The sequence below is a fragment of the Fusarium oxysporum genome, chromosome 14, assembly GCF_000149955.1.
Source record: "Fusarium oxysporum f. sp. lycopersici 4287 chromosome 14, whole genome shotgun sequence".
NCBI classification, from domain to species: domain Eukaryota; kingdom Fungi; phylum Ascomycota; class Sordariomycetes; order Hypocreales; family Nectriaceae; genus Fusarium; species Fusarium oxysporum.
In genome coordinates, this window is record NC_030999.1 from 1,177,228 (window position 1) to 1,196,203 (window position 18,976).

At 47.5% G+C, this 18,976-nt stretch overlaps 3 protein-coding genes across 3 annotated transcripts; all 3 read right to left on the reverse strand.

Moving 5' to 3' along the window:
• Positions 1–926: 926 nt before the first annotated feature.
• FOXG_22725 (uncharacterized protein) lies at positions 927–1,730 on the reverse strand. The gene is made up of 2 exons (XM_018403137.1): positions 1,300–1,730; positions 927–1,246 (listed from the first exon to the last, which is right to left on the reverse strand). Exons 1-2 carry the CDS (start codon positions 1,427–1,429, stop codon positions 990–992), a joined length of 387 nt encoding a protein of 128 aa, XP_018258076.1. The 5' UTR covers positions 1,430–1,730; the 3' UTR covers positions 927–989.
• A 5,417-nt stretch (positions 1,731–7,147) lies between these two features.
• Positions 7,148–8,030, reverse strand: FOXG_17275 (uncharacterized protein; the record flags this gene model as incomplete). Its single annotated transcript, XM_018397289.1, has 2 exons — positions 7,148–7,195; positions 7,248–8,030. The coding sequence occupies 2 exons, from the start codon at positions 8,028–8,030 to the stop codon at positions 7,148–7,150; spliced, it is 831 nt and encodes a 276-aa protein (XP_018258077.1).
• Positions 8,031–14,850: 6,820 nt separating this feature from the next.
• FOXG_22726 (uncharacterized protein) lies at positions 14,851–16,258 on the reverse strand. The gene is made up of 2 exons (XM_018403138.1): positions 15,473–16,258; positions 14,851–15,423 (listed from the first exon to the last, which is right to left on the reverse strand). Exons 1-2 carry the CDS (start codon positions 15,752–15,754, stop codon positions 14,995–14,997), a joined length of 711 nt encoding a protein of 236 aa, XP_018258078.1. The 5' UTR covers positions 15,755–16,258; the 3' UTR covers positions 14,851–14,994.
• Between the last annotated feature and the right edge of the window lie 2,718 nt (positions 16,259–18,976).

The following is an 18,976-nucleotide window of genomic DNA, read 5'->3' on the forward strand; positions in this document are numbered from 1 at the left end:
CCTTGATTTACCAGCTCCTTAAGCCCGGCCATTGACTGGTCAGGCCAATAGCCATCATCATATACCACCAATATTGCCCCTTTGACCCCCTCTTTGATAGCGTTGTCAACTCCCCCTCTTGAGTCGTGCCATGGGCTAGAAATGCTTTGGGAAGGGCAATATGTCTTCTTGCTCTAGTCCTTCAATATTGAGTCTTTTGGGGATTTCCCGTGACTGATTTTCGATCTCTGCGCGGAAGTCCACCACCTTACCCAGAAGCGAAGAAGCCCCTGGCACAAAGACATTATTCTGCTTGTAACTCCGACGTTCAAGCATAACATTTCATCCATAAGAATTGCCAATCCGTTGATTTCATACTCCGATAGTGTTCTTGCAGACGCGAGTATGTTAGCAAGTCCTTCCGAGCCATACGCGGTGTGCGGTTTGCAGGCACCTGTGACTATTAATGACCTACCGGAGAGCTCTATTAGATGAACAAGGCACCTGCATTGTGTAATCATCACAGTCGAACCACCCAACGACACGGTGCCTATTATATCCGGCTTGCTCAAGGTTTCTTCAAGTCGATTCTTTATCATAATTATATGCCCCGGTCGTGAGTTGGCACTATCGATGGATAAAATCTGCTGCGTTTCTATATTCGCAATCTTCTCTAGCTCTCCGCGAATTGGAAGCAGTAGGTCATCGATGTCGATAGCGCCTGCTTTGTAATGCGAGGTGTCGGTTCGAGCACCTCCCTTCGCCGCGACGGTTCCCCCAGTAGGTATTATAACGATTGTATCCCGCTGTATCAGCTTTTGGTCTTGCTGGACGGGACTGATAGCTCTTGGAGTGATGGCATTTGTCAAAGCTGTTCTGGTGACTGGTGCGGGTTGCGCCCCAAGTGTGATATAGAAGAAACCGTAAACCAGTCCAAGATAGCAAAAGCCAAGGTCATAACTATGAGAGTGTTGGATAAATTTTACGTGATATTTGGGGTTTCAGTTGTTCTACTGACGCAGTCTCGTTGTATAAACGCAAGCAAGCTTTGTTTCTGATTCATTTTTCCTCTCACGAACACACAAAGCCTCAATCAACTCTCTCAACCATTTGTACCATTTCTTTCGTTCTTGCTTATGCGCCTGCAATTTGCGAACTTCCCCTTGGTTGAAAGGAAATTCTCCCCCTTTTTCAATGTAAACGGCGTTGAAGTCCCTGACCTCCTGTGCAGTTGCTTTAGGGGACGAGTTCAGTTGTTGCAGCCTTTCTGCTGTGCGTCAGTCATTGTGTTCGTTTTCGTTTCATACCACAGACTCTTACCATCACTATCAGGCTGGAGTTGGCAATCGTAATACGCACAAAGCGGACCCCATTCTGGAACGAGGATATAACTCGTTCTGTCTCCGGCCTTCTCGTAATGCTCAAGCAATCGCGATGTCTTATCATCCATGGTTGAAGTAAAGGCAGGTAATTGTAGCAGTTTACCAGAGTTCAGTAAATAAGTCTCGAGAACTGGCTCGAGGCGTTTATAGCTAAGACCCGAATAACTCAGATTCAATACAATGTGACTTACGATGCCGTCAAATCGCGTACTGAGGAAAGAGGTAACTTGGGACGCCGTTTAGCATGTACTGCAACAATATCACTTGCATACCTTATGCACCAGAGCTTATGCTATGCACTCAAGGTCATAGGTACTGAGAAAAAATGAGTACCCTCCTAGATGCATTCCTGTCTGGGTACTGAGAAAAGAATGACGTGGCGCGAATTCTACTACAGTGGGGGGCAATAAGTTTGAATCCAAACTCAAGTACACATTCGCTGATTAACCGAGGTAAGAGTAGTTTCCCACGTAGCAATACCCCAATCGGGATAGCCTTTTACCTCATACAGCTTAGCACTTACTTTATCAAGCTAAAGCTTTATATACGGGATCTGGATTACAACAGCTGGTACTTCGGCCTGCATTCAAACTTATTGCATCCCACTGTATTTTACTCCTAAACGCAGCGTCCGGTTCGAGACGACGTTATGCTTATTCGCTTTCCAGGCTCTAAGTTCAAAAATGCGCTGATGGATCTAATATTGGTCTTGCTAGAGGACTGGGAGGATGTTTTGGGGCACGTGATTGGCGATACGGTGGTCAGAATCTCCCATTTTCTCCATGGCTTGGGCCGTTGAACGTGTGTGATGCTGCACCGCGTCTCCATATTGCAGGTACATGCATAGAACCCAGCTAGTCCTAGAGCTACTGTTGGATCTCCCCACTCAATTCCACACTTCAAGGTTCTGAATTTGGAAGAATAGCGGGCCAGAAAAGCCTTCCGTCCATCCCGAACCATGGCTCAAGATATACAGGCCTCGGCAAATATCAGCCTGGTGAATTGCGAGTGCTGTGTCAATGCATTACCCGTGGATGTACGTCATCGCGAGATTCGCCTAGAGATCTTGTATAGAGCTTTCACTTTGCTGAGCACCCGGGTGGTTCCGATCAACCTCTGGGCATCCTGAGTGCATTTGGAAGCTGAGGGAAACACCTCCACCCCCTGTTCATACCGAAACTTCCTCTTTCACGCCTTGATATAATCAGTCAGGCAGCAATGCCGCAGGACTTGCACCCCTTGCAGAGTGTTCTCAGCAGCCCCAACTCGTCATAATACAAGACAACCCTATGGAGGTTCCGAATGCCTTGAAATGTTCAATCGTGGTAGAATTTGACTCTTGTGAATCAACGTCCAGCTCTTGACGAGAAGGGTGGGTGGCACGTATAAGCTTATACCATCAGAACATCGGCCACGTTCAGATGTCTAGGCACCATTGCAACCTTATGTTGCTTTTCATTCCAAGCCCATTTCAACAATCCTTGAGCCACACAAACGAGTCTCCTCGCAGGTGACCCAAGTCTGGTACGGACCTTACTTGTTGCATTTTTCAATGTTGTGGCCTTAATGCTCAAGCATTCCTGCGAGAACCCAATCGCCAAGGACGGGTAACTGGAGACCGGGGATGTGATGGTAATCAATAGAAAACGCATTTTACCACCACGGATCGCAAGAAGCTTCGTGAACAATACGATTTGGTACTGAACAGTACAGTTAGGCAAGATGAGAGTGTAATTCAATTCAGCCCATCAGTAATTTGTATTTCTCCATATTCAGGCATCGTTTTCATCTTCTTGGTTATCCATAATTGGTTCAAGTTATGCGCGGAATCGGCCAAGAGCATGCACAACCCTACATGGTACCCAGAGGCAATTGGTGCACCGTGCAGTCTATCAGGAGACTAGTTGTAGATCTGCTATCAGTCGCAAAACACACTGCTGAAGCTTGTTTCATCATAAATCCTATTCCATAACGCTCATGTGTCAAGACCCCAGATGTACAACAACGACAAGCCTGTAGATGAAGAAGTTCAGTCGACACCTGAATGTCGTCGCGGCTTATTTTGATCAAAAACTAATGTAATGTTATGAGTTGTGTACCGTTTATGGTTTATTTCGGCTCTAAAAAGTTGTACAGAAACTAACATACCACCTTTCTTACAGCCTCGAACGCCAGTGACTGAAGTAAACATCGCATAACCTGGAAGCCGCTAAATTATCTCGGTCCTCCCTTATTCATACTAATTTCCCTTTAAACTGGTACAGTGGGATGCAAAAAGTATTCACGGGTGTGTAAGTCGCATGGCAGGCCCTAGCTTCTCTAGTTAGTAGCTTAGCTTAGCTTAGGTACTCGATACTAGGTTACCCCCCTGGTTTAGGTGTGATATAAGGTATTGAGGACCTGACAAGCTACCCCTGACTAGCTTCCGAGCATCCGACCTACTTGCACACCTGCGAATACTTTTTGCATTCTACTGTATCCAAAGAGACGCACAGGAAGCTCTGGATAACCCCCCTACAGATGACCTGCCCCTGCAGCATTCTCAAGTGCCGAAGCCAACCGCCGCACCCTGATCCCTTACACTCAATGCCGGCTATGATCTGCCGGGCCATATAACCCACTAGGACGAAGGACGACTAGGGATTGTAATGATTACTGTATAGGACCCATATAAGACGTAGATCTAAGGTGTACAGTGGGATGCAATAAGTTTGAATACCGCGCGTGTATCTTCTTTTGCCGCTAGCCCCTTTAAGCCAGCTACTACGTGCATATCAGGTTTTGCACGGCTAATAAGAATATAGTGATTGGCTAGATCGAGCTTCTTCCTCAGATTAGAAGCAGGCCGAACTCCAAATAGGCTAGACAGGGGATATCAGTACTTCAAAAGGTATTCAAACTTATTGCATCCCACTGTAGTTAATTGCTGAGCAGTCGGCACTCAGCTACGGCAGTTTACCATTCGGTCATGTCTCGACCCCCCGCAGGAAGTAAGTTTGTTCCGTCATTTGCTCATCGGTAGCAACGGCAGTAGAGATGGATTTAATGCTGCATCATTACATAAAATGCGCTTTTTGCATTAAATATTTAAAGCAAGACGCGCTTTGTATGCATTATTTCCTGTCGCACTGAGCGTGCTTAAAGGGTTAGAGTGAATATGATGAGCAGCAGCAAATGTGTTGATTGATGTCTTAAGTTTTCTCTTGTGCGGGGTATTCCATCCCGCACAGTTACTTAAAGCATATAGCTAGATTACTAATGCCTACCCTGCGACATTTCCTCTTCTATCTTAGGCTTAGCGCCTTCTATAATAGGTTTAGTGCATAGGAACAATATAAGTCCTTTTCCGACCTCCTTTTCTCCACAGCCTTCAACCGTCTGTCGATGTATCCCCCTGAAACTTCTCAATTCGACTCCCCACTACCTTCAGACCCTCCGTGTGTCTTCTACAATGCCCAGAACCCCTGGAAGGCCAGCCGATCACCAGGTCCACCGAGAATTTATCACGCTTGCCTCCGACGCTAGTTCGGGTTTCAAGAACTCTAGAGTCAAGTGCAAGCACTGCGGCCACGAGATAACCAAGGGCACTACTCGTCAGAAGAAGCACTTACTTCGCCATTGTCCCAATTACAAAAGGCAGCAACAGTCTCAGCAGCCTCAACTTACTCATCACTTTCCTGTAGTGGACAAGACCTTTAAGCAGATGCTTGATGAGCTTGCTGCTATAGCAATTTTTGCTGATGGCCGTCCATTTAACCTCTTTGAGTCCAAACGAATGCGGATTCTGTTGAGCAAGCTAAACACTGCCTGGCAACCACCGTCTCGTCGCCGAGTACAGCGGCTGCTAGCCCCGACTTATTCTCAGTACCACAATCAAGTCCAGGCTATCCTCGACCAAGCAGAACATATCAACGTAATCTTTGACGCCTCAGACAACATCACAAGTCATCGAATTATCAATATCTCGATACAGGTGGCAAATGGTACGGCGTTCTACTGGAAGACGTTTGATACAGGACAGATTCAACACACGGCTGAGCACTACATCGATCTTTTGTATCCTGAGCTGGAGATAATTTGCAAGGGCAACTTCTTGCGAATTAACTCGTTTTGCACAGATACGGATAGCGTGATGAGGAAAGCTCATGTGCATTTGGCAGCAAGAAAGGAATTCCAACATTGCTTCTTTTCCCTCTGCGATTCACATGGGCTACAGCTACTCATCAAGGACATCCTAGAGCAGCCGTTCTTTGAGGAGGCATTCAAAAGCGCTACATTAATTGTCACCTTCTTCAAGAAGTCGAAACTGCAGTTGGCTCGATTGAGAGAAGCACAAAAGGCAGCTTGGGGCCACCATAAGGCGTTTTTATCTGCGTGCGTCTTTCAGTTTTTCTGACTCCTAGCTATAGCTGACTGCTCGCTTTAGTGTAATCACACGCTGGGGCAGTCAGTTCAATGCTTTACAGTCAGTTTTACGCTGTAAAGAGCCTCTCCAAGCATACGCTCGCCGTCCTGACGTAAGGGCAGAGCTAGCCTCCGGCTCTCTCGAGCTTCTTCCAAAGGTGCTGGAGTCTGTCAATAACCCTCACTTCTGGATACGCCTAGAGACTGTTTTGGCCATAATTAAGCCTGTCAACAGTCGTCAGCGTGCCTCAGAAGCCGATCGGGCTCACATCGGCCATGTGATTCCTCGTTGGCTGGAGATTAAAGCAGAATGGAAAGCACTTGACGAGTCTCAGCAACATCAAGACGTGAATTTCAGCGAGCTGTATTCCGTATGGTTAAACCGTATGGATAAACAGACATATGATATTCATTATGCGGGATTTGCATTACGGCCTGACACAGTCGGGACTAAGCTTGAAGAACAGCTGATGATGAAAGTGCTGCAGTTCTTTAAGTCAGCAGTCAATCCTGCTGACTACATCAATATTGTTCGAGAATTTAACCACTTCCGAGCACAATCGGGCGGCCGGTTTGCTGCAGGAGGCTTAGTCTATTCAAAAGAATGGACTCCATTAGATGCTTGGATGCTTCTTGATAACCAAGGCAGCAAGCTGGCTGCACTTGCAGTCCGGATCTTTGGAACCATAGCCAATTCAGTTCCCTCAGAGAGATCATTCTCGGCAGTTAACTTCCTCCACAGCAAGGCACGCAACAGACTCACACCAGCCAACGCTGACAAGTTGGCGTTCATCTACATGAACGAACGGGTGCTAGAGAGGATAACGCAGTCTCAGAATCAACCTCTTGATCATCGCAATGATCATTCTACGGTGGTCAGCTGGGAAGATTTGACAGAAGACGGTTGGCTTACACTCGAAGATACGTATATGGAAATTCATTGCGCATCAAATCTGGAAGTTGACGCTGTTGTCGGCGAGTTCACTCACCAACCCGCCTCCGACGGAGAAGAGACAGTGGTGGACACACTTGAGGTCGAAGATGGGTCAGAGAGCGAAGGAGCGGGGGAAAAATTGACCTAATTTTGCTTGGTTGTTTGTATGATATGGCCCATGGGCAGCTTCATAAATGGGTCGTAATATTGCAATAAAAAGCGCGCTTTTTATTAGGAATAAAATGCTGCTTCGTTATAATAAAAAGCAGCTTAATACACATGTGTATTATGCACGTGCCCATCCCTAAACGGCAGCCCATCGCTTGTGGAGATATGTATCGTTTCAAATGCAAGCAGCAAAGAGCTACTACCAGACAAAGCATCTTTAACCACTTTGAGAATTCCAAAAGAAATATTTCAGAGCCGTGTGTTTCAATAAAGGAAAAAGTTACGATGTGATGTCCTCGCTCTGCGCATCTGCCGCATCTCTGCGCTTCTTTGCAGACAAATGCCTTGTGGCCTAACCCCCAGCAATTGTAGCATTGCACTGCATCGGCTCCAGGCTCGAACACGCTGGTCCTCGCCGATTCGCCTCCGAGGTGAAAGTACTTGTCCTCCAAGAGCCTCCTTGCGTCATTCTCCTTCGTCACGTAAACCACCATCGACCCGTAAGCCTTGCCGTTTCCCTTATCGCTGAGCCAGTTCATTTTAGCTATCGTCACTTCATTTTCTTGGCCGAATGCCTCGGTCACCCCGGCTAGAAAGTTTTGGTTCGAGTCTAGAACGGCTGACCGATTAGCACCGTTGATCTTGACCGGGTACAGCCGCTCTCTCAGGAGCTTTGCCCCGGGTATATCTGTTTCCAACACTGCTTGTCGAACCATGTGAAGTTCCACCACCACATCTCTACAAATTACCTTGATGATGTTGGCGTTCCTAGCCCCTCTAACCACCGCTGCACATCTCCATCTCTCGCTCTCCTTTTTTGCCCTCACAGCGGCCTCGATTGCCTGTCGAACCTGTCCGATCTGCGCCTTGTCGCTGTCATCGTCGCCCGCTCCGGAGATATCTATCATGCAGAACAGGTCCTCTCCAGGGGATGAGAGCGGCGGCGCAGGTGGTGACACCGGCTCGGGACGTCTGACACCGCCGTTCAGCCCCTCCGTTGGTAGTACTCGAGCTATGTCTGCAAACGACCGCCTAGGGTTCGTCTGGGCGGAACCGGTTACGGCGCGCCGCGCTATGATATCTAATTTCTGGTGGATATGTTTGATCTCTTCGGCAGCCTGCACTTGCAGGGGCTCGATATCGCGTGAGGCGTGCTGCTGCATTCGTTTGAGCTCGTCAATCTGTTCCTACATCAGCTTTCGTTTTTCTGCGGCTTGCGCCTGAATGGCTTGAATATCCTGTTGCAGCTGCCTAATCGCTGTCTCCTGGCCTTCGATCATTTGCTTGAGCGCCTGCTGCTCCTTTTTCCAAGCGTTCCACAGAGTCTCGATGATCCTCAGCGCTGCCCACAAATCAAACAAATCAAATCCAGGGTCATATTTGGGATATCTCCAGCACTGGATTTGTTGTTTGAAATATTTGATCAAATATTCCAAATATTTCAAATCTCAACATCTGTGCTCTCCAGACTACTATTTCCAATCTCCCACTGGAGTTCATCCCTCCCACCTGCTGTCGCCCCCAGCTTCACCGCGCCATGTCTGACCCAGATCTTAAGACATTGCAACTTCTCCAATGTTTCCGTCGTCATTGAGAGCCTCTGTGACGTTAACGTCAGCTTGGCCAGGCTGAACGACCTCTCACAATCAGTCGCCATCGCCGGTATCGCAAGTATATCGAGAGCCAGCTGGCTAACCATGGGAAACTGCCCCCGCCGACCCATCCACCATTCAATTGGATCCTCAGTTTCTTGTGGCTCTAGCCGCAGATATCGCTCCAGCTCGCTACCCATCGCCGTAGTCTTCGCTGTCCTGCTTTTAACCCATTGCCTAAACACACTAGCTTCAGATGTCTTTCGTGGTACAATTGGGGATGCCGCTCTCTCCACAATCGCCTTCTGCTGCTCATCCACCGGCCGACTGCAGCGGTACCAGCGGTCGAGGTAGTCAGACAGTCCAATCTTGGCATCCCTCACCCACACAAGCTGCTCCTCTGACGCCCAGTTCACCTCCAGATAGCTCATGCCGAGTGACGGGTTGAGGATAATGGATGCGGCGAACAACGGTGACTCTCCAAGCTTAGTGTAGTACTCATTAAGTTTCTGCCAGGCGGTTATGATGGACAGTCTCAGATAGCGTCGGTGATCCTTCCCCATGTCGTCGATTCCCGATGATCCTGATGACTTGCCTGGTCCATCATCGCATTGTCCCATTGACTTTCGTGGATGCATATCCATCTCTCAATCTCTAAACCTAGCAGGAAGCTGCCGATTTCGATCCGGTCGCCCTCGGGCCGGTTCGACTTGAGAATCTGTATTCTCTCCCACTGCGTCGTCTGGGACAACATGATGGAACAACTTCCGATCCTCCAGGTGTTCCAGCAAGTACTCCATGCCTGTCATCACCTCCCAAAGCCGTCCATTACCTCCCTCGCTACCCCAGCCCTGCGTTCTCATAGTCTGCAGATAGAATGGCTCAAGGATATGTTTGATCTCTGCCAAGAGTCTCCAGTCATCTCCCTTCAACATGTCGGCCTCGGGCAGCCATTTCTCCACCTCTGGATGAACCAAGAACGCCCTAATGTCTCCAGTGTTGCGAATAATATGGCGATAAAGTAGTATATTGCAATACATACCATATAATATGCCTTTTCTGATATTGTGGTAATATGATATGAAGTCTACGATATTGTGACAATATAATATGAGGATGTCCATATTGGCAATATATTATCTATATTGGGCTATCAATTCTTGGGTGAATTAGCCCCGTGAAAGCTGCAGAACTCGGCCTTACCCTATATAAGAAGCAGGGATAGCTGGCATTTTATTGGCCATCGTTCACTTCCACGCACTTCTTTGTTGACAATTAGACCTAACACGCGATCACGCATGAAAGAAACGCGTGAGGGAGTGCAGACCATGTTGGGTTGGGCCATCTTCGCCTCTGCTCCCCCCAATTTCTTTTCTTTTTTTTTTTTTTTTTTTTTTTTTTTTTTTTTTTTTTTTTTTTTTTTGGAAAATCACTCGTCGAACTCAACTTTGCAGATCTAACTGCCATGCCTCAACAACGCCTCTCTTTTGCGCAATGGTCACAACGAAGAGAGTCGTCAATTTCTGGCGACCTTCTGGAGTTTTCCAGCCAGCAATCGGATGATCTGGACGTAAGCCAAAAGTCCAAGTGCCTGTCATCTCGACCTCGCACCGTCTCCACAACCTCCTCTACCAAGCCCAGAACATCATGGGTCTTCTCTCATATGCCAGACGAGGAGGTAGAGACGAGATACTACAATCAGCGGACCGGAAAGGAAGAGTGGCGCTGCAAACATTGCGACAAAACCTATGCCTCTTCAGGGGGTACTGCAGCTCCTGCAAAACATCTCATGGACCCTCCTCCTGACGGTCACGGCCTGCCAAAAGGAGCCCCGCGAACAGCGAAAGTTACAACTATACGAACTATCATCGAACAGGCTCGTGTTGCGGCAGAAGAAAATCCCCGAAAACGCCGTCGACTCAACGATCAATCCGGAGACTCGATCGAACCCGACCAGCTCGAGGCGTTATACGTGAGGTTTATCACGGCCTGCTCTCTCCCATTTCGGCTCGTGGAATGCCCAGAGTTCCGAGCACTCTTGGCCTACATCAATAACGATATCGAGACTTGGCTTCCGGATACGCATGACACCGTCAAGACATGGATTATGCGCCAGTATGAATGCCAGAAAGAGAGGGTCAAGCAGCGCATACAGTCGGCAAAGTCAAGAATTCACATCAGCTGCGACCTTTGGACTTTTCCCAATTCTTTGGCCATCTTAGGCGTAGTCGCACACTATGTCACGGAAGACGGTCAGCTGGAACACCATGTTTTGGCGTTGAAAGACATCGACAGTGAGCACGACGGTTCTCATCTCGCTGTGGCCATTTTGAAGGTGGTTGACGAATGGGGCTTTGCTTCCAAGCTTGGATATTTCGTGATGGACAACGCTGGCAATAACGACACCATGATGAGATCCCTTTCGCTTGGTCAGTACAACTCACTATTTCTCCTGACTGGCGGCCCTAACATCCCACAGGCCTCCTACGCCGATATGACATCCAATACGATCCCAAAGTGCACCGACTCCGCTGCCAAGGCCATATCATCAACCTCGCCGCCAAAGCCTTCCTCTTCGTCACCGATAATGAGAAGCTCGAACTCGACGATCCAGGTGTGCATAATGTGACACTAAAACATATTGAAGCGTGGCGGAAGAAGGGGCCTCTTGGCAAGATTCACAACTTCGTCGTTTTCATCCAACGAAGTGTCCAGCGCAGCCAAAAGTTCCTTACTATTAGCCACAACCGTAAGCTCGCACGGGACAACGACACAAGATGGAGTTCGTGGTATAACATGCTGCGAGTGGCCCTGAACCTCAGAGATGCGATTGACGGCTATTTCAACAAATGGATGGAATTAGATTGCGCTGGAGACGAGCTCTCTTCAGAGGACTGGGTCATCTTGGAGAGGGTTAAGTCCTTCCTGGAGAAGCTGAAGATGACGACCAAGGCTCTCGAGTCATCGTTTGCAACACTCGATAACGTCCTCTTGGCTATGGATTTCGTTTTGGCACAATTCGAAGCAGGGAAGGAGGCATATATTGACGATCCGATAATGGCGCCCATGTATAACTCGGGCTGGGCCAAGTTGGACAAGTACTACCGGCTCACTGATGAATCGCCTGCCTACGTTGCCGCTATCGTGCTCCACCCTTCGCATAAATGGCACTACATACAGGAGAACTGGAAAAAGGAGTGGGTTGAGTCGTCAAAGAAGTTGATGGAGACGCTGTGGAATGACTATAAACCCGTGGAATCACCTCTTCCTCTCTGCGAGGTCCCATCGACGACCACGAACGAGTTCTTGAACTGGAGGAACAAGCACCTGCAGCCGTCGCTCGTCACGGACGAATATGAACGATATTGCAACTCTGAACGGGTTTACGGGTTCACAAGCGCCCTTGCATGGTGGCTAGAGGAGACACAGCAGAAAAACTACCCAAACTTGAGTAAAATGGCGGTGGACATACTGTCAATTCCCGCAATGTCTGCTGAGCCCGAACGACTCTTCTCCGGGGCCAAGATAACCATTACAGATCGTCGAAATCGGCTTGGGAGTGATGTAGTTGAAGCTCTGGAGTGCCTGAAGTCATGGTTTGGGATACGAGAGCTTCAAGGTGATGTACTTTAGCTGCCGCAGTAGAATAACCCAGATCACGTGCAAGATATGGGATGTATTGTCATACTGGCAATATATTGGGTTCTTGGCAATACAATACAATATAGGCCAATGCCATATGGCCTAATACAATATGCACCACTTGGCAATACAATAATATTGCGAGGCTTCCATATTGCCAATATACGTATTGTTTATATTATTCGCAACACTGCCCGCTGGCCGGGGCTGCCCTTTCGCCAAGCGCGCAGCCGCCAGCGGCGAGAGGCACGAGGCCAGAAGCCAGCAGAAGTGATTGAACGCGCATGGGGGAATGTGCTGTGGTGTTGCTTGAGCATGAACAAAACAGACCAGAAAAACGAGAGGATTTATGTTTAGTTTTGTAGGCAGTGGTATAGGGCCTTATGCAACAGGCCAGAAGCTCGGATTAGCAATCGAGGCTCAGTTACAATGCCTCTTAGGATGAGCATGGGGCAAAAAGGCATGGTCAGGGTTTACAGCTGCCGTATCACCATAAATCACCAGGATACCAGGCTTTTTTGCCTCTACTAAGCAAGGTAATCCACATCAACGTCACTGTCCCCTCTTGATTGTTTCTCAGATAGTGATAGGCGGTGACAATACTGAAATTACTTATCTCGTCCATGAGTGACTATGGAGACGGAGAAGTCCTTGTGCTAGAGACCCTGATAAGCAGCAATGCCAATCAATCACACGCACCAACTGCCGACACGGATAGTAAATCACAGTCATGCCATTGGTTCTTGTGGGACTGTCCATACTGAGAAGGTGGTAGCTTCATATAAACTTTGGAGAATGAAAATGAAACCACATGGTTTAAAGTTTATCATATTGCCTTTGAGGAATCAAACTTATGTACAGTGGGATGCAGGAAGTTTGAATCCAGGCGCAAGTACCCGCCTGCTTGCTAAGCCGATCGGTAGCTATCCCTCCGCTCTGTTTGTGCCTAATCAAGTTAGCTGGTTGACTACCTGGGCTAGAAATGTAGCCGATATAGCAGAGCCACCCTTGTGATAGAACTAGAGCGACAAGGCAGATACTTCATCTCGTATTCAAACTTATTGCACCTCACTGTATCCGTACGTTGTTTTCTTATTAATTTTCAGTGGAAGCTAAATAATCTTGGGACTTGTTCTTGTTTAAGATAAATTGGCAGAAAATAATCGCCGCGCCAAGGGGTGATTATCCCACATATGATCCGACTACCCACTCTCTCGCCTTCGTAAGTCAACCAATCGGAATATTGTGAAACAGATTAGCTAGCTAAATGATCAATGCCGTGAGCGCGGGCCGATGCCTAGGCAAAGCAAACAAACATTTCGGGTGCCGTGCCACCTCGGGCTCTTCTCAAGTTCCCGATCACAGCAGTAAGCGGAGACAAACTGAGTGGTCTCTTCTACTGTGCGACCCCGTATTTTGAATGCAGATGACTTTTGTGTCTCTAATTTGCAATGTCTGACAATAAGCTCGACTCACCCTTGTCATGGTCGGTTGTCAGCATTAAATGTTTGTGCTTTGATTCGTACAGCTTTTGCTTGGCTCATTTGTGCAACAAACTTAAAACCATCATCTCTCGGTCCGACATTTCATCACCTTCCTTCTAGTCGGGTCACAAGACAGCACCGTTGGCCAGGGTTCAGGGGCAATAGAGTTTAACCTTTAGCGCCAACCCTATTCTTGATTAGCCAGGAATCAGACTAGAATGCGGAACACCAAATAAGGAAGGACGATGCGTTTAGGCAGAGACTTGATGAGTTCAAGCCAAGTTTAACGTTTAGGCCTTACATGTAAGCCTTAAGGGTTCTGATAGAAGACACCGAGAACCCAGAGAAGGAATTAGTGTCTCATACATTCTACATGGATCTATATGGGTGGCCAGAACATCCTCAGACTTTTGAGAACTCTTCGTATTTAAACTCTGTAATCATCAAGGTTTTGAAGGTATCATTTGTTTTTTTCGAGATCAAACACGCCACACAGCTTAGTATCACGACTTACAATCCAACACACGCTTCATATAAACTCAGTTATTCTTCAGAAAACAGGACCTGTTGCATGTCGTTTAGCTACTGTAGAAGTTATCTATAGGCAACTACGGGGGCGTTATAATAAAATATTTGAATTGCGTATAAGACATGTTATTTGCGGCTCTAATGCAGCCGAAAACCTGAATGCTGGCCCATAACTTAATGTAGTTGCAGGTCTTGCCGATATGACCGGTCTTGCTAGTATGACCAGGTACCCAGGACACCTCAAAAGCTCAATGCAAGATATGGAAGGTCTAAAGCGAAGAGAAACGTATGGCGGCTATAGTTCCCAAGTGATAGATAGATCACGCAGGTAATGCTTATTACTGTAAAGCAGTTTTATCAATAGTCAGTGAGCTAGAGTTGTTAGCGGCCGTTCCTCAAAGAGAATCAACTATACTGTGGTATATTGAGAGGGTTTTTTCCGGGCATTTTTCCAGGGATCCTAGTCGCTTTCGCCAAAGTGCTGTAAGCGGTTATGGGTGAGATGATTGCCGCTTCCGAGAGGGTCGGTCAAGGGGGTTAGGCGTGAGGGAATGCAGTGGGTTGTTTTTGCCGCGTTGTGGTTTTCCCAAACCCAAGTACAGTGGGTGTGCAAAAGTCCCGACCAATTCCGGATCCACCCTAACCACTTCGATTTCTACCGCGACTTTCAATAACAAACTACATAAGTAATTAAATATTAATAGTAGTATACTATATATCAATTTAAATCCTAAAAGCAAGAGATTATCGTGATATAGATTAATACTTAGTATAGTACCCATGTGCCTGATAGCAAGCTTCAACCCGTGACTTCATCGAATATATCACGTTCTCGATGACTTCCTCTTCAATCTCAAGCCAAACCTCCTGTGCGGCTTTAATCAAGATGTCCATATACTCATCAGAAACCGGATATGAAGCCATCTCGGGATATTTATCGCATATCCTTTTTTTAGTATTTTCCATATATTTTCTATAGGATTAAGGTCAGGACTATAAGGAGGGAAGTCACATGAAATTACTCCCTCATGCCGAGCCCATTTCTTTAACCAATCTTGCGTTATATGAGCTTTAAATGTAGGTCCGTTATCATGTTGACAGGTCATGCCTTCTAAGACTGTTGATGGAAGCCGTTCTTCGAGACAAGCCTTGAGAATACGTCCGGCAATGCCGTTGTTCTTTGATCGGGGGTCTCCATCAAGAGGTATGAGATTTGTCGTGCCTTGCAAGGAAATTGCAGCAAAAAACATCCTAGATTGAAGACGCGGTGGCCTTTGAGGCTGTACCTTATCTCTATCAAGTCTCTCTCCCTGTAGTGTAGTTAGAATAGCTTTCTATAAGACATAGGTATTAACTAACAGCTGAGTAAAATGACCACTTGGTATAATCGCCGTCTGTACGGTCAATTGGGACCTCGTCAGAGAACCTCCAAGTATGCCAAAAAAAAAAAAAAACTCTCCTCCTCTTCGTGATAACGATCAGCAAATTCCTGTCGTTTTTGGACAGCTTTTGGGCTAAGGAACGGTCGACGAGGTGCAAGCTTGTGTTGTATCCCCTCTTTAATAAGGTATCGACGACTTGTGCTTTTGTGGCACAATAAATTGCATTTATCTTTGATTTCTTGGTATGAGACGAAAGCATTGCGATCAATGACTATATTGATATGAGATTTATTGCGTTCTGGCAAGATTGGCGGGCGCCCAGGGCGTTTGTTGTCTTTGGCCGATTGTTGGTGACGGTAACGGTTTACGATCCCATAGATCGCATCTGCGGTTGTCCCCTCTTTGTCTGCAATTTCCTTGGTTTTATAGCCTGAATTGTATATTGTTACAGTACTTGTCCTTTTGTGAGGAGAATGATATGTTTTTCGCTGTATTCGAGGCATTTCTCACTATTAATTTGATGCGTTGAAGATCATGTGTTGATGTTGTTGAGAAATGAAATGCGGGGTGAGGACCGAAATTGGTCGGGACTTTTGCACGGAACTTTTGCACGGGACTGTACATATTTCCTCTTACATGCAGGGGTCGAAGACAACTCTATACTCAGGATGGCAGTAGTCAATTAGAAGGCTAAAGAACTATTCGCTTGGTTATTTGGTTACCTTGTTACTCAGGCTGTTATTGTCAGATATTAAGGTGAATCGTGTATATCTCTTGATTCTTTCGCAATCGAAGGACCATTGAGACCTTATATCTTTGACTGGTTCCTTCTAGGACTTGAGTCCTAGAAAGTCCTAGATGAAAGTCCTACGATCTAAGTTTAGGGCGTCAAACTTTAATCCTGAACCTTAATCCTGAAGTTGAGGGTGAACCCTCCAACATTCAACACACCCCCTCAGGCTCAATAGGTCCCAGTTGAGCCTGCATTTCCTAGGCAGTCTTCTATCCTCTGGAGCCTTGCTTCTATTCCTTCTTGCTTCCGGCTCTGCTGCTGTCTTTCCTGAATATCTTCCAGGCCAAGTTGATAGAGGAAGCGGTTCCATCTGCCTGCCGGCAGGGCCTTTGTTAATCCGTCTGCGATCATATCCGTTGATTTGGTGTATTTGACTTGAATTCTCCCTTCTTGGACCTCCTGTCTCAGCCAGTGGTTGTGAATATCCACGTGCCGCAACTTAGTCTTCAAAGTAGCGATTTCGGCGGTCACAAGGTTGATAGTTTGAGTATTGTCGCAGTCGATACGGATAGTCGGATCATCCATCTGAACTGTAAGCTCTTTCAACAGCCGACTCACATAGAGGGATTCCTTAGCAGCCTGTGCCAGGGCTAGGAGCTCTGCCTCTGTTGTGGATGTGGTGACTGTGTCCTGCTTGCTAGCTCTCCAGCCGATCAACCCGTCGAATAGTCGGATAGTGTACGCTTGGGAGCTTTTCCGATCAAGGGTGTTATCGGCAAAAGAAGCGTCACTAGCAACTGTAAGACCTCCGGGCCCTCCGAATCGTAGGGCTCGGTGCCTTGTGTGTGAGAGGTAGTGGATAACGCGGTCGGCGGCGTCTTGGTGTTCTTGGCCAGGGTTGACAAGAAATCGGGCCAGCCTGGAGGCGGCGAAAGCTATGTCAGGCCGGGTGTTAACGGCGATATAGAGGATCGAGCCGACTTTACGTTGATATCGTTGAAGTTCTGCCGGGGTTGCTAGTCCTGTTTGAGGTCGTAGCTCTGTTTGAGTCATTGGTACTGTAGATGTTCCCTTGTTAGCTAGATTTGCGATTTTGTCAATGTAGGCTGTTTGAGATAGCCAAATCTTCCTTGCAGGTCGGTCCCGTATGACTTCCATTCCTAGGAACCATTGCACGGGGTCTCCGCCTGTTAGTTTGTATTTTGATCCAAGCTGTCTAGTCAATTCATCGGCCTTGTCTTTCCGGGCCTTCCTGTAAGCGATGATAACATCGTCAACGTAAAAGAAGAAGAGGACTCCTTCCTTCTTGAAACAACAAGGTTCGTGAGGAATCTGTGTGTAGCCTAACTCTAGGAGGGTCTTCGAGAGTTCTTTCTGCCATAGCAAGGGAGAGGCTCGTAGTCCGTACAGGGCCTTGTTGAGCTTCAGGATAGTTGCTGTTTTCTTATACCCCGGGGCCATGTGCATGAAAATATCCTGGTCAATTGGGGCGTTTACGAAGGCGTTGACCACATCGTATTGGACCATCTCTAGGTCAAATCTGGCCGCAATGGCTATCAGGGTCCGGAAAGACCTTCCGGCTAGGGTAGCTGCATATGTTTCTTGCAACCTTCCCTTAGCTTGTTGGTCTCCTCTGACCACTAGCCGTGCCTTGCATTTCTGAAATCGGCCGTGTTTATCGAACTTGTAAACGTATACCCACATACAGCCAAGGACTTGTTGGTCAACGGCGCAAGCGTCTTTCTTTCGAATCTCAGTCCAGGACCTCATTTCCTTGTGACTCTGAAGGTGGCTTTCTTCAGCCTCTTGAAAGAGCATTCCAAAAGGGTGATGCTTTAGGTCTTGATGTTTCGTCGGGGGCGGCGGTAGAGAGTTTCGATGCATTTTCACCCCTTGTCGGAGCTTCCGTTCAATTGAGGTCTGGAGAGGGGACTTTGTTCCGGCTAGGAAGGCTGCTTGCCACGAGACTGTTTTGTTTCCTTCGTCTGATAAGACCCTGGAGCTGTGCGCTAGTAGCGCTGACAGTGGTGTGACTGGAGGTGTTAGAAGGATATCAGAGTCTTCTGACTGTTTAAGGCCGTTTTCTAGGGCAGTCGCCACGATGCAGTCTTCTGTTTCGTCTGTAATAGGGCTGCTTTCGTCTGCTAGGGTGGTTGTTGGAAGGACCACTTCAATACAGTCTTCAACCTGTTCGGCTTGTTCGTTGTCGTCTTGTTCCGGCAGGGAGGATCCTTGTACGAACTTGGCAACTTCTTCTAGGTCAGCTTCGAGTAGTTCATCTTTGAAGCTTTCCCAGTCTCCGTTGCAGCCTTCGTCTTCATTAAATATGACGTCTCGAGTATTGACTATCCGGTTGATCGTGGGGATCCAGATCCTATAGATATTTGAGGACCTATATCCCACTAGGAAGCCGATCCAACCTTTGGGCTTAAGCCGCATCTTGCGATTGACCTTCTGCTGGGCATCTGAGGTCATTGCATAGGCCTTTGCAGCCAAATGCCCGTAGGTGTGTTTGATCCGGCTGTTTCTTCGGCTGTGGAATCCCTGCTGCTTTGGCTGATGCTGTATGCAGTTGATCATATGGCGTTTTCCAGCCTGATGCGTAGTTCGGCGTTCGGTTGTACAGATAAACTGCTGTCCTTCCAATTTCTGGCCACAGCTGGTGAGGAAGCTTTGCGCCTGTTCGCATAGCCCTTTCCTTGTCCTTGACTACACCCCCTGAGCGTTCGGCACCCCCATTCTGGGCTT

Excerpts from the sequence above, each read along its gene's own strand:
- FOXG_22725 (XM_018403137.1), bottom strand. The coding sequence starts at position 1,429 with ATGGATGATAAGACATCGCGATTGCTTGAGCATTACGAGAAGGCCGGA. Across the intron at positions 1,247-1,299 it reads ACTCCAGCCTGATAGTGATG|AAAGGCTGCAACAACTGAAC; the intron begins GTAAGAGTCTGT and ends GACGCACAGCAG.
- FOXG_22726 (XM_018403138.1), bottom strand. The coding sequence starts at position 15,754 with ATGCTTTCGTCTCATACCAAGAAATCAAAGATAAATGCAATTTATTGT. Across the intron at positions 15,424-15,472 it reads AGTGGTCATTTTACTCAGCT|GGAGAGAGACTTGATAGAGA; the intron begins GTTAGTTAATAC and ends ACTACACTACAG.